Source organism: Saccopteryx leptura, chromosome 4 (genome assembly GCF_036850995.1).
Source record: "Saccopteryx leptura isolate mSacLep1 chromosome 4, mSacLep1_pri_phased_curated, whole genome shotgun sequence".
NCBI lineage: Eukaryota > Metazoa > Chordata > Mammalia > Chiroptera > Emballonuridae > Saccopteryx > Saccopteryx leptura.
The window spans coordinates 5,567,907-5,587,342 of NC_089506.1; the positions used below are offsets into that span (position 1 = coordinate 5,567,907).

Consider the following 19,436-nt stretch of genomic DNA (forward strand, 5'->3'; position numbering starts at 1 on the left):
ATGAAGTGTGTGGGTGTGCAATTATATATTAGAGACATTCGTTTCATACCTACACTGTAGTAATGGGACATTTTATCACTTACGATGTGATCACACCACTCCTTGTAGAGTGTTTTCTTGCCTTTGAACTTGAGGTTCAATATGGTGTCCATCCGAGAGGACAAAATGGAAAAATTCCCTTTGTGGAACCTTCATTTTGCTTGGGGAAAGCAAATACACTTAATTATTAAAAACAAACAAATGCAGACCCAAAAATCTGCTTAGGAGGCGTCTGATGGGATTAGGGATTGCTCCTTATTTTCCCAGAAGCCCCTGGGCAGTGGTGGTGGAAGTAGAGCTGTGTTCGAACCTGGGGAAACTGGAGACTGTAACCTCAGGAAATAGCTAAGATACACTGACTTTCGCCAACAGCTCAATTTAGAGATTTTGAAACAAAATTCAGGGAGCAACTCGTGGCTTAGGTAGGCAGGGCTGACTGTCTCCTCTCCAGCGTTGCTGCTAGCTGCAGAGACATGGGCTGGAGGTATCAGGTCCTGCCCTGTGTAATTGCATATGCAGAGACACGTACTCTGAGACAGCCAGCACCTGAGGATGAAGGTCACAGCTGTGTCCCCACCAGGGCTAACAGGGAGACAGGAACCCTGGAGGGAAATGGATGAGGGAGGTGGGCTCTGTGGGAAGAGCTGGTGGAGGAAGGGCTGTGAGCACCTGGGGTCTGGGTCTCTGCCCACGGGCCCCGGGCACAGGCCTGAATGTGTGCTCAGAACCACACAGGGACACCGGGCACCACACTCAGTTTCAACATAGGTTTTATTGTTCAAATATAAGCTAGTATTGCTATATTTACAAGGTTTAATTTCTTGCAAAATTGTACTTTAATATTGCCTGGTCACTTTACTTTCATACAATTTATTCAACAAATTATAATTAGGTAATTTCTGAAACTCTCCATTCTTTGCAGAATTGTATGATAAAGGATTCATTTACTAATTTTCACATGAACACTTGTATTTTCTGATAGAACATGAAACTAAAATTGTCTCTGCTTTGATTCTTAGATGGCTGTCTCCTCAGGGGGGACTCTTCAGGGTGACTAAGCAGTTTGATCCTGAAGGACTTGCCTTCCTGACGCTGAGCGTGTTTGTACAGTGTGAGCCCTCACAGACAGCACAGCCTTGTTTAGGAGCAAAGTGTTTCTGCTGATTTTACACTGAATGACCCCAATGTGGGGGACGGTTTGTGAGAAGTCCTTGGTTTTCCTCCAGCCATGTCTCCATCTGACCCTGTGTTACTGTTAGTTCTCTGAGATTCTGGTGGATGTGAAGCCTGGTACTGGGCAGAATGTTTTTTTAGGGCTATCACGGACTTAGGGTTTTCCGTATATGAACTTTGTTCATATTACTAATATATTATAAATGAAGCATTACAGGATATCCTCTCTGCAACTATTTTTCAACTGCCTTCCTGGTCTGGAGTTGTTGCTGTCACCATCTGTATGAGAACACTTACAGTGAGTCTCTGTGACAGCAGAACAGGAGTGAAGGCTGTGGCATTTGGGTACCGTCCCTACGGCTGCACTCATATATAAAATGCTTTCTGGACTGCGTTGTATGACGACAAACAGATCTGTCACATTGCTTGCAGAGTGTTTCTTCAGTGTGTGTGTCTGCTGGTGCTTTCTAATGCTAAAGCTATGATTGGTGTTTCTTCCACAGTCTTGTCCTCTGTGGCGCCATGCCCTTCAGGGTCAGAATGTCTCTGAAGGCTTTCATGATTTCCTTTCTAATGTTGGGATTTCTCGTGCCGTCTAAGGGAAAAACGACGTGTGAAGTCTCTCCCACACAGCCCACAGGAATATGGTTGCTCTCCAGTGTGGATCCTCTCATGCCGTCTAAGGTTACAGTGTTGAGTGAAGGCTTTCCCACACTGCTGACATTCATATGGTTTCTCTCTTGTGTGTGTTCTGTTATGCTGCCTAAGGTTACTACTTTCAATGAAAGCCTTCCCACACACGAGACATACATGTGGTTTCACTCCCAAGTGGATTCTCTTGTGGCGTTTAAGGTCACAGCTCTGAATGAAGGCTTTCCCACACTGGTGGCATTGAAATGGCTTCTCTCCAGTGTGAATCATCCTGTGTCGCCGAAGACTAGTGAAGTTGCTAAGAACTTTCCCACACACATGACATGCATATGATTTATCTCCGGTGTGCGTCTGATTGTGTGTACTGAGGGAGGACTCTTCACTAGGTGACCTTGCACACTGCTGGTTGACATCAGGTTTCTTTCCCACGTGAGCTAAGAAACATTGTGTCAGGGCACATTGATGAGTAGATTCATCACTCAGTTCAGTGAATTCGATAAGACCCTCTGGAGGGTGAGATCTCTGCTTTGTGGAAAGAGATAAAAATGTGTTAATTGTTTGTCCTTCTATATCCGCACACTCATTTCTTTATGAAGAAATCCTGGATTACCAGACACTCAGTCTGTGCTGAAAATATTTCCAAAATTAGTTGTACACACATCTGCCACTCCCCTGAGGGCACAAATATTGTCTCTTTTGTAGCATACCACACACAGAGTATCAGATATGTTTGGAAGACTTTAGTTCGTTTCAATGACTAGTAATGAGAAATATTTGTGACATAACCTTTTTATATCTAAAGTACTGTTTTGGATCACGTTAACTTCTTCACTGATTTTAAGATATCCAAAAGTTTTTTTTTGAAAGAGGTAAATTCTAATTTAATTATATTGTTACATTCAGGTGTTCTGCTCATGGCTCATTGACCTCATTGTTGCATAATATAACTACACATGGATAACTATTACACCTGTGAAACTTACCACCGGCATCATGGGAAATATTCTCTGCTTCCACATCGGTTGCGTGAGTGTCATCTCTTGTTTTCTAAGGGGATTTCTTGTGCCTAAAATGTTCAAAAAACAAAAAATTGTCCCAACAGTATAACAGAAATGGAAATGTAGAATTGCAGCATGATCAATATGAACGTTTCAAAACCTTGCATTTTTTTTTTTTAGATACAACATGAAGTGAAATATTTTAGGTAGCAGAAACTGTTTCAAAGTCACTGTCAGTTAGAAAGTAATCAGGATTGAACTATGAAAACTGGAGAGTGGTCAGGAGATGTTAGGTCAGCATATGGCAGTAACAGCTTGAAAATGGTGCATTTGGAGATCCATTCTCATAACATTACACTCTCACAAGTCCTGCACAGGCTCCTGAAGAAGAAAAAGAACACTGGAGCCCCCCCCCCCCCCAGCAATATCTGGAACATAGAAACAGTGAAGGTCTTCACCAGACAACACAAGTATTTTTTAAATGTTCAGTTACTTATTTGAGGATTAGTAAGGTTCATTGGTTCCCCTGTTCTGTTCTGAGTGCTGGAGACAGAGCAGCAAAATGGAATGCAGTTGTGTCAAGATGACATTCTAGTGTGGTGAGGAAAATAGAATGTAAAGAAACATCTTCCTTCACAGCAGTTATGAGGGTGGTGAGAGAATCAGGGCAGTGACCAGAGTGGGACAGTGGCGGCTGTTCTGTGTACCTGTCACCCTGTGTCCATGGAAGTGTCCACACATACACACAGACACACGTGCTCACAGACTCACCCACAGAGACCAGGTGACCGACGCTCTCCAGCATCACATCTCTGTATAGCTTCCTCTGGGATGCATCCAGCAGGGCCCACTCTTCCTGGGTGAAGTCCACAGCTATATCCTGGAAGGTCACTGACTCCTAAAACATCATGGACATTCCAGGTTAAACAGAGAAAAAGGTAATTTCTCAAACCTCCATCTATATATTTGGCTATGATACTGAGTATTTGCACCCACTTCACTTGCTTGCTTTAGTTGCTGAAATCAATTTACATGCCCTTCCTCTTACTCTTTGTTCAGATATTGGTTGATTTCTCTTATGCATGTTTGGGGGATTCCTGTTTCTGCTTTGAGGGAGTTCCTGTTTTAGCCTCAGATGTGTAAATTTGGATCAAAGACTTCCTTGATTTGCATATGGCTTTATAATAATGCAAACTGGGGCTATGGGGTACTTGGATATTGCCATCAGCACTGAAGAGTCCTCCCAATCCCATCCTTTTTTCTAAATAATTCTGTTTCCTTAATTCAGCACCATTCTCACTCAAAACCCTGAATTAGGAGCCTCACAGGTCCGTGGCAAAAGGCACCTGAACAGAAGACTTGAGTATGAGGAAACTAAAAACTGAAGGCAGGTGATGGAACTGCTCAAGTACAGTGTGCATAGTGAGTAAAGAAAGTTTTTGGAGAAAGTATAATCGGGAGTAAAATTTTATTGAACAGTTAGGATAAAATAAATAAGGGAATTTTTCATAGAAATGTTTCTGTATGAAGACAAATCGTGTTCTGAAGAGTATCAGGGTGAGCTGAAAACAGAGGGATGTGAATACGAGGATAACTTATAGTCTGAGGATGACTCAGGGGATAAAATATCCGTGGCTATGGCTGCCTTAGCCCCGAGGCCTCCGCTGCCCTCAGCTTTTTCCTACGTTCAAATCTCTGCTCCTCCGTTCCCTTATCAGGCTGATTCCAGAGTCTATAGCTCAAAATCTGGAAATGCCCTCTCCAACGTTCTATAGACCAGGCTCAAAAAAATAGGGGAAACAATAAATAGCTTTACCTGTTTTCCTCTTTTAGAAAAACAGGACAATACAAGCAGACTAGTGCAAGAACATGAACCTGTACCTTTTAGAACTCTGAAAGAGCTTAAAGTTGCTCGTGTTCAGTATGGGCCTACTGCCCCTTTTCACTTGGTTTATCAGATACTATTAGTGCAAAGACTCTTCCCCCAAATGACTGGAAGGAGATTTCTTGTGCTTGTTTCTCGGGGGTGATTATTTGCTGTGAAATCAGACTTTCATGAAAAGGCCTTTGAAATAGGGGAGAGATCTCAGCATAGTTAACGTGAGCCTCTGGGTACAGAGACTATAGATTTGCAGAATGGATAAGAGACTCAGGTTTTAGGAAATTTACAGCTTTTCTGTTTATGGCCTGATTTTCTTTAATGTACTAATTACAATCTTCTGAACAATCACTTTGTTTCATTTTTATTCTTTGCCTGGAAATTGAGGCAGGGGACCTGTGTTGGATCTGACTATGAAAAATATCCAGCAGCTGCCAAGAGCAAGTTTTCTCGGGGAGATTTTGTTTAGTCCCATCCTTCAGTCCCTCTGTCAGAAAATGCCCTGACTAAAATCAGGCAGGCATCTTTCTAATCTGGTTGTGCTCTGAAATGCTGGGGTTCTCTCTGGTTTGTGTGGTTCGTCTAATTCTTATTTCTGTTTAGTCTTTGTTTAATGTTGTCTGAAATGTGTCTGTTTTTAAGGCCTGAATTAATTTTGCTTTGTTTTGCATGCAAAAATTGGAAATGCTGGCTCTAATATTTAGAAAAAATAAAATGATTTTAGAACTTGTAAGGAGCGCTCATTTAAATTTAAATAGACCAAAATGTAGATCTTTAAGACTTACTGATTTGGTTAGTGCATGGTGAGGTGTGTTTAGAATTAGGAGCCAAATAGCAATTCAAGCATTAGGACTAATTAAAGTTATATGTTATACGTGTGGTTTCTGTGTGTAAATTGTCTTGTTGATGTGTAAGGTTATACTCAAGTAAGGAAAGCAAAGAATTGAGCAAAATTAAGCAGGGCTCTAATAAGTGAGCTCAGGAATTTGTCTCAAGCTGCTTCAGGCAGTTAGAAGAATAGTATAAGGATGCTAATTCTGCTTCTCGGGCCAAACGCTGCAAAAGGGACCCCGAGAAAATCGAGGATTCACCTCCTCTGATTTTGCCAATTGAATTCAAAAAATAGGTCAGGAACATCCTGAAATGGAACTAACAATACAAGGACGTAAATTTAAATGACTTTTAGATACTGGAGCTGATGTATCTGTTATTGCTAAGCTACATTGGCCTCCTTCCTGGCCCAGCAGAAGCCACAGAACTACATGGTATATGGCAGAGTAAATCCTCTCAACAAAACTCTAGTTTTTCACAATGGGAAGATAAAGAAGTTCATTTTGTACTTTTTCAGCATTCTGTGTTTCCTGGATTGACAGTTAACTTGTGCGGTAGAAATGTTTTGAAAAATATGGGAGTGTTGCTTGTCAGTCCCAATAATTAGTCAGTACTCAAGTGCTTAATCAGGACTTTTTGCCCTCTAAGGGACTAGGAATAGAACAGTGGAAAATTCTCTCCTCCATAGAAGTGGTACCCAATACCAGAAGGCATGGATTACGATATCAAAATTTAGCATAGGGGCTTTGGCAGTTCCTGCTAACCCAATAATGCATTGCGCAGCAGACCCAATTACTTTGAAATCAGATAATTCTATATGGGTAGACCAATTGCCCCTGACTCAGGAGAAACTTAAGGCAGCTGCTCGATTGGTAGATGAGCAGTTACAGCTTGGGCATATTGAATCATTTAATAGCCCATGAAATACACCTATATTTTTTAATAAAAAGAAATAAGGAAACTGGAGGCTATTACAAGATTTGAGAGCAATAAATAAGACGATGGAAATTATGGGTCCTCTTTAGCAAGGTCTCCCTTCTCCTACTGCCATTCCATGGAGTTATTACCTTGTAATTATTGACATGATGGACTGCTTTTTTACTATTTCTTTAATCCCTCAGGATTGCAAGTGTTTTACTATCAGTATTCCTCCACTTAATTTCCAGGCTCCAGTAGAGCAATACAATTGGAGAGTTCTGCCTCAAGGTATGGCTAACAGTCCTACCTTGTGCCAAAAATACGTTGCTCAAGCTATCTCTCTAGTAATAAGGTAGCACACTAAGATGTACATAATTCATTATATGGATAATGTTCTTAATACTCATTCGATAAAGACACTGTGCTGACCATTTTTCAACAACTAGAATATTCTTTGAAAGAATCAGGACTTTATATAGCTCCTGAAAAGTTACAGCAATCTTTAACTTTTTCTTATTTAGGACAAATTATTGAGGGACAACAAATTCATCCACAGAAATTAGAAATCCAGATGGATCATTTGCAAACTTTAAACAATTTCCAAAAATTATTAGGAGACATTAATTGGCTTAGACCTTCCTTGAAATAAAGTACTTGGAAAATGAAGCCACATTTTGATATTTGTGGAGGTTCATCTGAACCAGCTCCTCCTCGGCTACTTACAGCTACAGGACAACAAGCTTTAATGCTTGTAGAAAAAGCCTTGCAACAAGCACAACTGAAATGCATAAATCCTGAAGAATCAATTGCCTTACTAATTTTTCCCTCGGGTTACACTCCATGGAGACTATTGTGGCAAGCTTCAGGTCCTATTGAATGGATTAATTATGCTGTTACTCCTAAGAAAGTTTTATCTCCATATTTTGATCTTGTCGTCTCATTGATCTTATCAAGGGATGTAGGCTACTCTTACACTTTATAGGTTTTGAGCATCAAATTACTGTTGTTTCTTTTTTCAAAGGATCAACAACAATAACTCTGGGAAACTTCCATTAAATGGCAAATTGCTTTTGCAAATTTTACAGGCTGAAGTGATTCTAACTACACAGCTGATAAAATAGTTCAATTTTCATTAATTACGACATTTGTATTTCTTAAGACAATGGATAATGAGCCCATTCCTGAAGCACCTACAATCTGCACTGACAAATCCAGCTCAGGAATAGCAGGCTTCATAATCAATGGACAAGTTCATACTGAAACAGTCACCTTAAAATCAGCTCAAAGAATAGAATTACATGCCATTATTATGGCTTTCCAGCATGTGCCCTGTTCCTCCTTTAATCTATATACAAACAGCACATATTTACTTATGGTGGTTTTCACTATAGAGACTGCTGTCTTAGGGACAACTGCGGATGAGGAACTATTTTAGCAATTTCTCCTTCTTCAAAGACTTGTACGTCAACATAGAGCTCCATGTTTTATAGGACATATTCGACCTCACACCATGTTCCCTGAAGCTTAAGCACAATGGAATGCCTTTGTTGATCAAACTACCCAAAAGAAAATTATTGGAGCAATCATGACAAATCAAGCAATTCAGCCTCATGCTATTCATCACCAGAATGCTGCAGCCCTGTGCAAACAGTTTCAACCTTCTTGGGAAGCAGCATGGCAGATTGATAAATCCTGTCCAAGGTGTCCTATCCTACAATCTGTTTCTTCGTTTGGAGTTAACTTTCGAGGACTCCTACCAGGACAACTTTGGCATATGGATGTTACTCATACACCTTCATTTGGCAAACAGTCCTTTGTCCACCTTACAGTAGATACTTATTCTGGATTTATAGTAGCCTTTGCCAAACAGGAGGGGCTGCTAAACATGTTATAGCTCATTGTCTCTATGCATTCTCTATTATTGGACTCCTTAAGCTGATTAAAACTGACAAAACTCCTACATATGTAGGAAAAACATTTACTGCATTTTGTCAAACCTTTCGAATTACGGGTATTTTTTACAATCTTTAAAGTCAAGGTATTATTGTGTATCCAGGAAATATTTAAGGGCAGTTTTAAAAAATATATAAAAGCGGGAGTCATATCCTGAAACTCCTGCAAATCTACCTTATCTTTTAAAAAATAATTTCTTTTGAATGCTGATGAACAGGAGACGCCAAATGTTTTTCTCCTTCAAACTTCTACCATCTTGTATTTAATCCAGCTAATAGCACTGTTTTGTTTTTTTCCTAATAGCTCCAGATACATGGAAAAGGTTTATATAGGCCAATGGGGATCCTCAAACCCCTCAGAGATCTTCTGAGCATGACTTGTAAAGTCTATAATGACCAAGAGGCAGAAAAAGCCCAAAAGTGATCAGGTGAAATACTAGCTCTTGGCATATACCCTCAAAGGCTCTAATGCCCCAACAGGGCCTCATAGGACACCATTAGGGACTGCTTCAATAGTGGAAAGAAAAGTCATTAAGCCAAAGCCTTCCAGACCTGCATGTCTTTGCTGTGGGGAAAAGGGACACTGGAAGGTAGGCTTCCCCTTTGCTCCTCTAAGGGAGGGTTCAGTTTTTTCCAGACCTGCTCCAGCCACCTGTGACCTAACCTTGTCCAGTGTGCTTGGACTTGCCACTGAAGACTAAAGGTACTCAGGACTGTCTGCCCCATCTCACTGTGGACGAGCCTAGGGCATTTCTTCCAAGTAGCAGGTAAACTGATCTCATTTATACACTAAAAGGTGTCTTTTAGTCTTCCCTTGAAGATGTCTGTTGTGGGTGTTGTTAGTGCTATTCTCTGCTGCTTTATTTAATATATACTGTTTCTGTATTCCTTCTACCTCAATGCCCCACTCATATTTTAGGCTAGGACCTACTCCTCGTTTAGAGCCCTTTCTCCTTTTTGTCAATTTCTGTTACAAATTTACCTTTGCCACCCAGCTTAGTGTATCCCAGAGTTCTCTTCACTACTCCATGGTTGCAGAGCTCCGGGAAATGCACCCTGGTCTCCTCTGACCAGGCTGAGGAGAACAGAAGCTCCATCTCCACACATGCTGTAGATGGCTTTTCCAGTCTACCTGAATCATTACCAGCTAGAAGCAGGGGTCATTGGGATTTGGACGCAAACTGCAAAATGTTAAAAAGTGACAATTCCAATGCCATGTAAATTTTTTCTGGATGTAGACTTGTCCTGAACTCCTGAACATTGTGACAGCTACTAATGGACTGAACTGGGATTGGGTTGCATTTACAGGGATTTGAAATGATGTTGGTGCCAACTTGGACTTGGTGGACATGACTTGGTAAACAAGACTTTACACTTTTATAGATTTTTCTTATATTGCCTAAATTTTTGCTTAAAGGTTTTAATCATTGTAATGTATTAGAATGTGTGGGTATCTTCTAGCATTGGCTATACTAATTTTGTGTTGGTTCTGTATTTTTTCAGTCTGCCTCCAAATTAGAATCTGAGAAACTAGGAAATCAGATGAGTGCAAATCTAAGCACACAAGTTAAAAAAAAAAACAAAAGGAGGATATATTGTGGACCATAAATGGCAAAAAGACTTTGTATATTAGAGGCTTAGCAAAAGGCTAAGTTCTCCCGCCTCCACCTCCATATTAGCTATTATGCTGAGTATTTGCACCGATTTCACTTGCTTGCTGGAGTTGCAGAAAGCAATTTAAATGCCCTTCTTCTTACTGTTTGTTTAGGTGTTCGTTTATTTCACTTATGCATGGTTGGGGATTCTGTTTATGCCTTGGGAGAGTTCCTGTTTTAGCCTCAGATGTGTGATTTTGTATCAAGGACAAATTTGATTTGCATAATAAAGCAAACTGCGGTTATGGGGCACTCTGATATCATTATCAGCATTGAAGTGTCCTCCCTATCCCATTCTTTTTCCTCAATAAGTCTGTTTTCTTAATTCCACACTATTCTCACTCAAAACCCAGAATTAGGACCCATGCTCGTGTATGGCAGACATCCATGACAATAGGAAAAAGTGTTCCATTTAATGGCTGTAACAGTGCCATTTCAGTAGAAAGAGGCATTCCCTACTCACCAGTGTCTCCATGGCCAATATCTCAGTTACCAGGTGTGTTTCTCTTGGTTTTCAGTCAGAGATGGTCGAAGCACAAAGCAGGCAAATCTGAGGACAGAAAAAGAAGCCATGAGACTCCAGTCTGGTGCACAGTGTCTTGTCTCACCAGGCATGAAGCACCCGTGTGTACCCGGGTGGTTTCCTCTCTCCCACCTTAACAAAGGAAAACCAGTGTTGCACTCTAAGAGTATCATGCAGAGGTCTCTGCCTTTTAAGGTCAGTTGTAATAGGGCTGTAGCTGTGGTTGTTATAAAAATATCAAAATACATATATTTGAAAAATAACATTATATATATATATATATATGATATTATGTTTTCTGTGTTAACAAGTTTATGGAATCTGTAATTATTCAATTTCCTTCCTGATTCCAAAGCATAGAGATGCCTGACTCACATATAGACTCTGGTTTCCACCTGCAGGGAAACACTGTGGGACTTCTCAGCTGTCGTTCCTTTGCCTTCTGCACCAGCAGGGGTTTCCACCCTCCATGGAGTCCTCTGGATCCTCACTCCCTTCCTGCTCAAGCCTCTGATGGACTTGGATACCAAGCAACTAAGAACCTTTTTATGGTGGAGTTCATCAACTCAACAATTAGTTCATTTGGAGGGATCAATGGCCCCATTCTGCCAGTGAAGAACTTAAATTCTCTGGCATCAGAAGTTAGTAGGAGAACATATGTGAGTCATAGAGGTGCTGTCATAAACTGCCTCTGTCATCAAGGTCAACAGTACCCAGAGAATTCAGATTGGCTGAACTGTGTGAAAAATCAGGTTGGCCCATCTGGTAATTTGTCAGGTGGGAGCTGACCAATTACCCTCCAATCCAGTCTATATTTATCTTTATTAGCTACAACAACCATTTTTTATTATATATACACACATGCATGTGTATATGTACATGCCAATATATATAGATATACACACACACACACTTACATGGGAGTGAAAACAATTATGAACTATAATTTCTTGCTTAATATGTCAATAATAAGTATATTTTATAAAGAAATAATAAACATGCATCATGAACAAAGAGTAATTAATTCACTCATTTCTACCCGAGTCCCAGGAGAAAAGTTAAATTTGTATTAAGTGTGACTACTTACAGATTTATACATATTTGTTCATTTACTTTTCACAACAGCTATGTTACTTATAGTTTATTTCCCAGTTTATTAATGAAATAAACAAAGGTTCTAAAAGTTTTAATAATGTGACAAATTTATGCAATAAGAAAAGGAACAGCTGCTATTTAGTTTTTCTCTCCTGTGTCCTGTGCTAAGATTTTTTAGGACTTTCTATGGAATCACAGAACAGCTAAGTTTTACCTGGAATAGCACCTGTAACATAAATATTTAGAAGAAACACCCTGTTATTACAATGTCTTTTTTTCCCTTGAATTTTCACAAAATTACTCCTTACATCTACATTCTATTCCACATGGGACCCTGCAGTGTAGGGACTCCACTTCTCAAGCATGTAAATCCGTCATTTCCTTGTCCTGTGGAAGACATGCTTCCTCCCTTCTACACACGGAGACTGAGCCCACGGCTGGGATATTCACCCCCGTCCTGACTCACAGTCCCCACTCCAAGGGCTTTCAGGGATGTCTGAGCTCAAGGTACAGGCAGAGTGGCATCCCTATGAGACCTTCCTTTAGTGAGTAGATGGTCATCTTACCCGTTTCTTTTTTTTTTGTATTTTTCTGAATCTGGAAACGGGGAGAGACAGTCAGACAGACTCCCGCATGCGCTCGACCGGGATCCATCCGCCACGCCCACCAGGGGCGACGCTCTGCCCACCAGGGGGCGATGCTCTGCCCCTCCGGGGCGTCGCTCTGCCGAGACCAGAGCCACTCTAGCGCCTGGGGCAGAGGCCAAGAAGCCATCCCCAGCGCCCGGTCCATCTTTGCTCCAATGGAGCCTTGGCTGCGGGAGGGGAAGAGAGAGACAGAGAGGAAGGAGGGGGGGTGGAGAAGCAAATGGGAGCTTCTCCTATGTGCCCTGTCCAAGAAGCGAACCCGGGTCCACCGCACGCCAGGCCAACACTCTACCTCTGAGCCAACCGGCCAGGGACTCCTGTTTCTTCACATAACCTTCTCCCTATATGTCTGCCCTGTGATTTCCTCTTCTTAATTGGGCAAAGGTCAAATTGGATTAGGGCCCCCCTTAAATACTTTTATTGAAGTTACACCTTTAATGATCTTATCTCTAGATAAATCTGCATGCTAAGGTACTGCAAATGAATTCAGAGGGCTTACAATTCAGCCCATAACAGAGATGGCTCTTACAACTGAGTAATTCTCAGACGGGAAGGGTAGGACATATCACAGAGTGCAAGAACACCAAACCAACATACCTCAAATGAATACTGCAAAGGGAAAATATATCGTCTCAGCCTGGACTACACACCACAACTCAACCTTTCTTGACTTTCCATGCCCAGTGTAACTGAAGTAATTCCAGAATGTGTAAACAAGGCTAGGTTCACCAATATTCTAGAACCTTCTGTAGGACAGCACCATGACCTGAAGAAGGAGCCCACATTTAAAGTGTGCAGTGGGTGCTTCATATCAGTGCTTTGTGCACCAGGATGGAGGAAAATAGTACTATAAAAAAAATCTGAAATGCAACACTCATACAAAAGTAGACTAAAACCAGACAGTAATGACAACCATAGAAGACATCATCAGTCAACTGCATATTAATGGGTACGAACTGTACTTTAAATAATGTTGCCACACATTTTTCAGATCATAATTAAAGCTCAGCATTGAAATGCAGTTATCTTCTGCATAAGCACAAACAGGAAAAAGCTGAAGTAAACCCAACAGGAAATTATTTGTCTTAAATGTGTGCTTATTTTTAAGTGATTAAAGTAAATATAAGCTCCAATCTCAAGACATTTGAGACATACATGAAGAATATCACTTGATGAAACATATAAAAGGAAATTAATTCAGAGAATTTGGACATGAAGCATTTAAAATCATAAGAAAATCAAAACATCAGATATCAATCAAGGCGCCAATAGAACTTTCCAGGTTGAAAGAAATGCTTCCTGTCTTTATTGAGCCATCTATCTGGTCACTGCCCAACTCACGTGATCAAAGAGCACGGGAGATCTGGAGTTCAGCTATTTCATTTCAAAAATTTAAATTTTATTGTCTCATATAACTGCCATTATGGTGTTAGACAGTATATTATAGTAAGGAGTTGAAATTGGTAATAGATTGAAAACAAAAATGGAAAAAAAACCTGCAATATTCAAACATCAGAAAGGAGAGGGGTGGAATAAATGCTGACACAATAAACTGTACAGATTAGGAGAAGCTTTGATGTAGCTTAGTTAACTGAAATGAAATGAGGCCACCTCACATGTCAGTGTCTGGGGAACTCACCAGAGCCCAACCCTGCAGGAGACGGTGAAGGCAGATGGATGCTGAGGTCAGTTCCACAGAACAGCCGGTTCCTCTCCTTCCAGAGTCCCAACCGTTGAGATTCTTCTCCTAGAAGCAAGTGCCTATGTCCCAACTCTGAGGCCCTTTTAACCTGGAAGACAGAAAATCCGCTCAGGATTACACTGTCAGGACACAGCTTGGCTGCATAGACACTGATTAACATAAGGAGGGCTTCAGTCTGTGGGTCACACCCTGCTCCATTTGATTGGATTTCCCAGATTAACCTCCAGCAAGCAGGGGGTTGGAGTGCAAGATGCAAGGAGGTGGAGGGATGCTAGAAAGAGCCTTCCATTCCTGTATCCACCCCCAGGTCTTCCTCAGTGTGCTCTGTGTACAGGAAACGTTCCACGTCTTGGAAACAGAGCCAGGCATCAGGTACAATGGGATTCTGTGGACCCAGTGCTAGAATTTTCTATAGGAAATGCAGACTCAAACTAAAATGAAAGATGAAGAAATCCGAAACAATGAAACACGTCCATAATGATGTGACACATTAAATCTATTATGGTAATGGAGAATTTGAATGTTAGGGCACTTGGTCATGTAGTATTTTAAAACACATGTTAAAACTTTATTAACTACCTGAAAAATGAGGAGATGATTTTGTACTTTATTTTTTGGATAGGGCACAAATAAAAATGTTACTACATAGAACAACACAGCCAATCATTTTTTAGGTAAGTCATTGACAGTAAATTTATACATTTGAAAAACCTTCTTATGGTTGTGAAGGTAGGTTATTCTGGCTTAAAATCTCTGCTTCTCAAGAGGAAGTCAAGAACCCAGGGACACAGTAAGTATTCCATTGTATCTGAGGACACACTTCACAAACTCCCTGGCAATCCTTCTAGGTCAGGAGGTCAGGGTCAACCCCTCTCCCATGCTCATTTGAGAGCATTTCAGACATTAGCCATTAGCACCCATTCCATAGACTCATCTCTCTGTCACTTTCACCATCTGGGTTATAGAAATAGGTAATTTTGTACGCTGATGTGTTCACACACTGGATTTCACGGATGTCTGCACCGTGTTTCCTGTGCCATCTCTCTCACAACAGGACAGGAGTTGCCTTTAATCTCACGTAGCTAGTTGAGTTTGGTTCATAGTTCCTTCTGCCATATCAGAAAGTTAATGACATACTACAACAAATATAATCTTTACATTAAATGACTCAATCCGGTACATTTTCTTAGCATTTAACACAGTAATGTTATCACCCAATCTGAAATATGAATAAAAATTAAATCACTCCGAACTTCCTTTATTTCCGGTTGGTTCCCTATCGTCTCATTTAGTCCATGTTGAAGGTGCAGTGTATTCTTCAGCACGTCTCCTCAGCACACACATCAACCTGATTTTTGTGCCTTTTCATCCATGACACCGTTCCTGCATATGATGCTAATGTTCTTATCAACAAGAACGTCTCATGAGGTGTCATAGTCGTTATGTCCCCTACATCCTCAGCAGACTTGAGTCCTTCTGCTTCTGAGCCCTGTATTCCCTGGAATCTACTAGCTGCTGTCACATTCCAGGTTCCGGCCCAGATGGAGTTGAGTGCTCTGAGCATTAGGCGTGTTGTGGGATCATGAATGCCTCCAAGTCTTCCAGGACTCCAGGAATTAGTCTAAAGGCTGTGTTCTATCTGGTGTGGGAGACTAAAGGTGACATCTCTTACTGCCAAGGCCCATGTGACCCTCTGTAAATATCTGAAGGGACACTGAAGATGTGAACTGTGAAGTCAGGCATTCCAAGGGCTGAGAGGAAAAGATGCAGGACGGAGGTGACAGCAGGGTCTCAGTGAGTGACGGTGTTCAGTTGTCCATCCTCATCTGGGTGGGTCCTCTCCAGGTGTAGACAGAGTCCTGACTCGCATCACGGGGCCAAACTCCTGGAATGTGGTGGGTGTCTCTGCTGCAGGTAGGTTCCCGCTCCCTCTGGTCCAGGAGCCTGACCTCATGAGGTTTGCCCACAATTTCCCGAGTTGCCTTGAATCCTTCTCTAGGCATTTTTTTCTTCTCCGGTTCATTTCTGACTTTTGTAACATATTTCATGTGTAGATATAGGGCTCCAACCATCCCTATCCCGTAAAGACCGTTCGAGTGATCTTTTGAATCACATAGGGCCCGGGTCCATAAACTGCGGCTCGTGAGATACATGTGGCTCTTTGGCCCCTTGAGAGTGTTCTCTTCTACAAAATACCACATGTGGGCGCTACCTCGATAAGGACTGTACCTACCTGTATAGTGTAAGTTTACACAATGTGGCTCTGGAATGAAATTTCAATTGTTCTACTGTTGCTATTTGTCTCTGCTGACTAATGAGTTTGCCGAACACTAATAGGGTATTCTCTACCCTAACCTTCTTATTATTATTATTTTCAATATTAATATTAGTAGAATTGATATCATTAGTATTAGGATCACTATTGTAATTCATGATTTTACTAAGCCATTTTTTTCAATCAGGAATTAATTTTGGTTAATGCCATATAGCAGAAATTTTCAAATGGTGTGATGAATGAATTTCAAAATATGCAATACTTGATCTCTTTTGCCTTAGATTGTCAAATATAAAAACAAGAACAGCCAGCACAACATTCCCATCTGGCGTGGACTCCCTATCTTGAACCATAAATATATCAGTCATATAGTAGATTTGCATCTTACTAGTCACGTTACATAATATGGTTATGTCAAAATAGTTAATTTTTCATATCAGTAATCTTTATGTACAAGTATAGGCCTCTGTTTTTTAGAGGATCACCTTGGAGCAAAATGGGTAGGTAATCACTATTGTTCTTATTTTTGTAAATAAATCGAAATTATGACTGTGTTTCTGTCACATCAGCAAACATGTAATACAGTTTTTGGTATGCCACAAAATTTCAGGAATGAATTCTGTGTGCATGAGATGAAAGAGGTTGAAAACTGCTGCCATATGGCTATCAATAATCTCTTGTGCAGTGGGTCAGACTTCCTGGAGGTGATTATGGAGTGTCCCCTAACAGACATATATTCTCACATATGTACCTCTGTCCCCAGGATACCAGTCAGGGTCTTGGTGACAGGAGAGCCTTGAAGAGGACTTCCTTGGGCAGTCTGACCTCTGGAACCATGTCCGTCCTTTAGGATGATGCCGTGGACAGTGTGCTGCCATTCGGTAGAGGTGGTGGACTTCCTCGTCTTCCTTTTCTCTTCTCCCTGCTCTGTCTCCTCCAGGGTGACAGTGTGTTGTCATCTGTACACGTTAGAGATCCAGTCAGCTCCTAACAGACTGAACTGGGGTGGGTTGCATTTTTCAAGGATTTGGCATGGTATTGGGGCCAACTTGGACTTGGTGAACATGTTAAGGACACTACTCTTTTATGGATTCTTGCTGTATTGGCCAAGAGTTTGCTTAAAGGTTTTAATCACTGTAAAAAAAAAGAAGACTAGATTAAGAAGATGTGGCACAAATACACCATGGTATACTTACTCTTCAGCCATAAGAAACGATGACATCGGATCACTTACAACAAAATGGTGGGATGTTGATAACATTTTACGGAAAGAAATAAGTAAATTAGAAAAAAACAAGAGCTGCAAGATTCCATACATTGGTGGGACATAAAAATGAGACTAAGAGACATGGACAAGAGTGTGGTGGTTATGGGGGGCAGCAGGAGGGAAGTAAAGAGAGGGGGAGGAGGAGGGAAAGGGGTACAAAGAAAACTAGATAGAAGGTGATGAAGGACAATCTCTCTTTGGGTGATGGGTATGCAACAGAACTGAATGAGAAGATAACCTGGACATGTTTTTTGAATATATGTACCCTGATTTATTGATGTCACCCTATTAAAATAAAAATTTATTTATTTATTTTTTAAAAAAGAGATCCAGTCAGCACTAATTTCCCAATTGTCCACACCTGCTAGGGGCTTCCGTGCCTATTGTGTTTCTCAGTGAAAACCAACGGCCAGAGATAAATGATAGCACAATGTGGTGTAAATACAGTGAACTATATAATTCAGCCTAAAAAGGAAGGACATTTGCCACAGGCTACAGCATGGATGAACCTGGAGGACGTCATGCTGAGTGTAGTGAGCCAGTCACAGAAACACAAGTACTGTGTGAGTCCACATACGGGAGGTTCCTAGAGTAGTCACGTTCATCTGGACAGAAAGTACTGGTGGTTTTGGGGGCAAAGTCAGAGGATGGGGGAGGTGGAATGACGAATTACTGTTTAATGAATAGAATTTCAGTTAAACCAGATAACGAGTTCTAGAGATGGATGACGATGATGGTTGGAAAACAGTACGAGTGAACATAATACAACATAAAAATGCTGAATTAAGGATAATTTCATGGTACATATATATATTTTTAATTACTTTTAAAGAGGAGAGAGTGTGAGAGAGAGAATAGAGAGAAAGGGGGGAGAAGCATGAAGCATCAACTCCCATATGTTCCTTTTTTTTTTTTTTTTTGGTATTTTTCTGAAGCTGGAAACGGGGAGAGACAGTCAGACAGACTCCTGCATGCGCCCGACCGGGATCCACCCGGCACGCCCACCAGGGGCGATGCTCTGCCCACCAGGGGGCGATGCTCTGCCCCTCTGGGGCGTTGTTCTGTAGCAACCAGAGCCACTCTAGTGCCTGGGGCAGAGGCCAAGGAGCCATCCCCAGCGCCCGGGCCATCTTTGCTTCAATGGAGCCTTGGCTGCAGGAGGGGAAGAGAGAGACAGAGAAGAAAGAGGGGGTGGGGGTGGAGAAGCAAATGGGCGCTTCTCCTATGTGACCTGGCCGGGAATCGAACCTGGGTCCCCCTCATGCCAGGCTGACGCTCCCCATATGTTCCTTGAACGGGCAAGTGCAGGGTTTCGAACCGGTGACCTCAGTGTTCCTGGTTGAGACTTTATCCACTGTGCCACCACAGATCAGGCAGAATTTTCTGTTGATCCACTGGGTAATTTGATTATGTTGTGCTTGATCTGCTTTTCTCTATGTTTATTCTGTTTGATTTTTTTGAATACTAAATTTATGCATTTCTACTGTCATCTGATTTTGGAAAATGACAGGCCATTCTCTCCTCTACTCTACCTTCCCTCACCCATCCTTCCTCTGACTCCAAATACATGTGTCATAGGCTGCTTGATACTTTCCCCTAGGTCACTGTGACCTTGTGTTTAGGCCTCCCTGCCCCTGCTCTCTGCTTCACTTCTTCATGTGTTTGTATTAACACAGGCTACGGCTTACTCATCTTTCTTCTGTAACGTCATCTACACACGATCTCCTGGGTACATGCCTCTTATCACAAAAATAATGAAAAAAACATATGCTGGATCCTGAGTTTTTTGCTTAAGTCGGAATTCATTTCTTAAATGTATCTGCTGTTTCTT

The 19,436-nt window shown here is 41.3% G+C and overlaps 1 protein-coding gene across 1 annotated transcript in view; it reads right to left on the reverse strand.

The window, feature by feature from the left end:
* Positions 1-1,473: 1,473 nt before the first annotated feature.
* The window catches only part of LOC136404031 (zinc finger protein 705D-like), a 43,119-nt gene continuing 25,156 nt past the window's right edge, over positions 1,474-19,436 (reverse strand). Inside the window, exons 2-6 of the mRNA XM_066383517.1 lie at positions 14,001-14,151; positions 10,560-10,646; positions 3,633-3,759; positions 2,847-2,929; positions 1,474-2,388 (exon numbers count right to left, since the gene is read on the reverse strand). Of these exons, the coding sequence (XP_066239614.1) occupies positions 1,783-2,388; positions 2,847-2,929; positions 3,633-3,759; positions 10,560-10,571 (828 nt within the window). The 5' untranslated portion in view covers positions 10,572-10,646; positions 14,001-14,151 and the 3' untranslated portion in view covers positions 1,474-1,782. The remainder of the gene's footprint in view (positions 2,389-2,846; positions 2,930-3,632; positions 3,760-10,559; positions 10,647-14,000; positions 14,152-19,436) is intronic.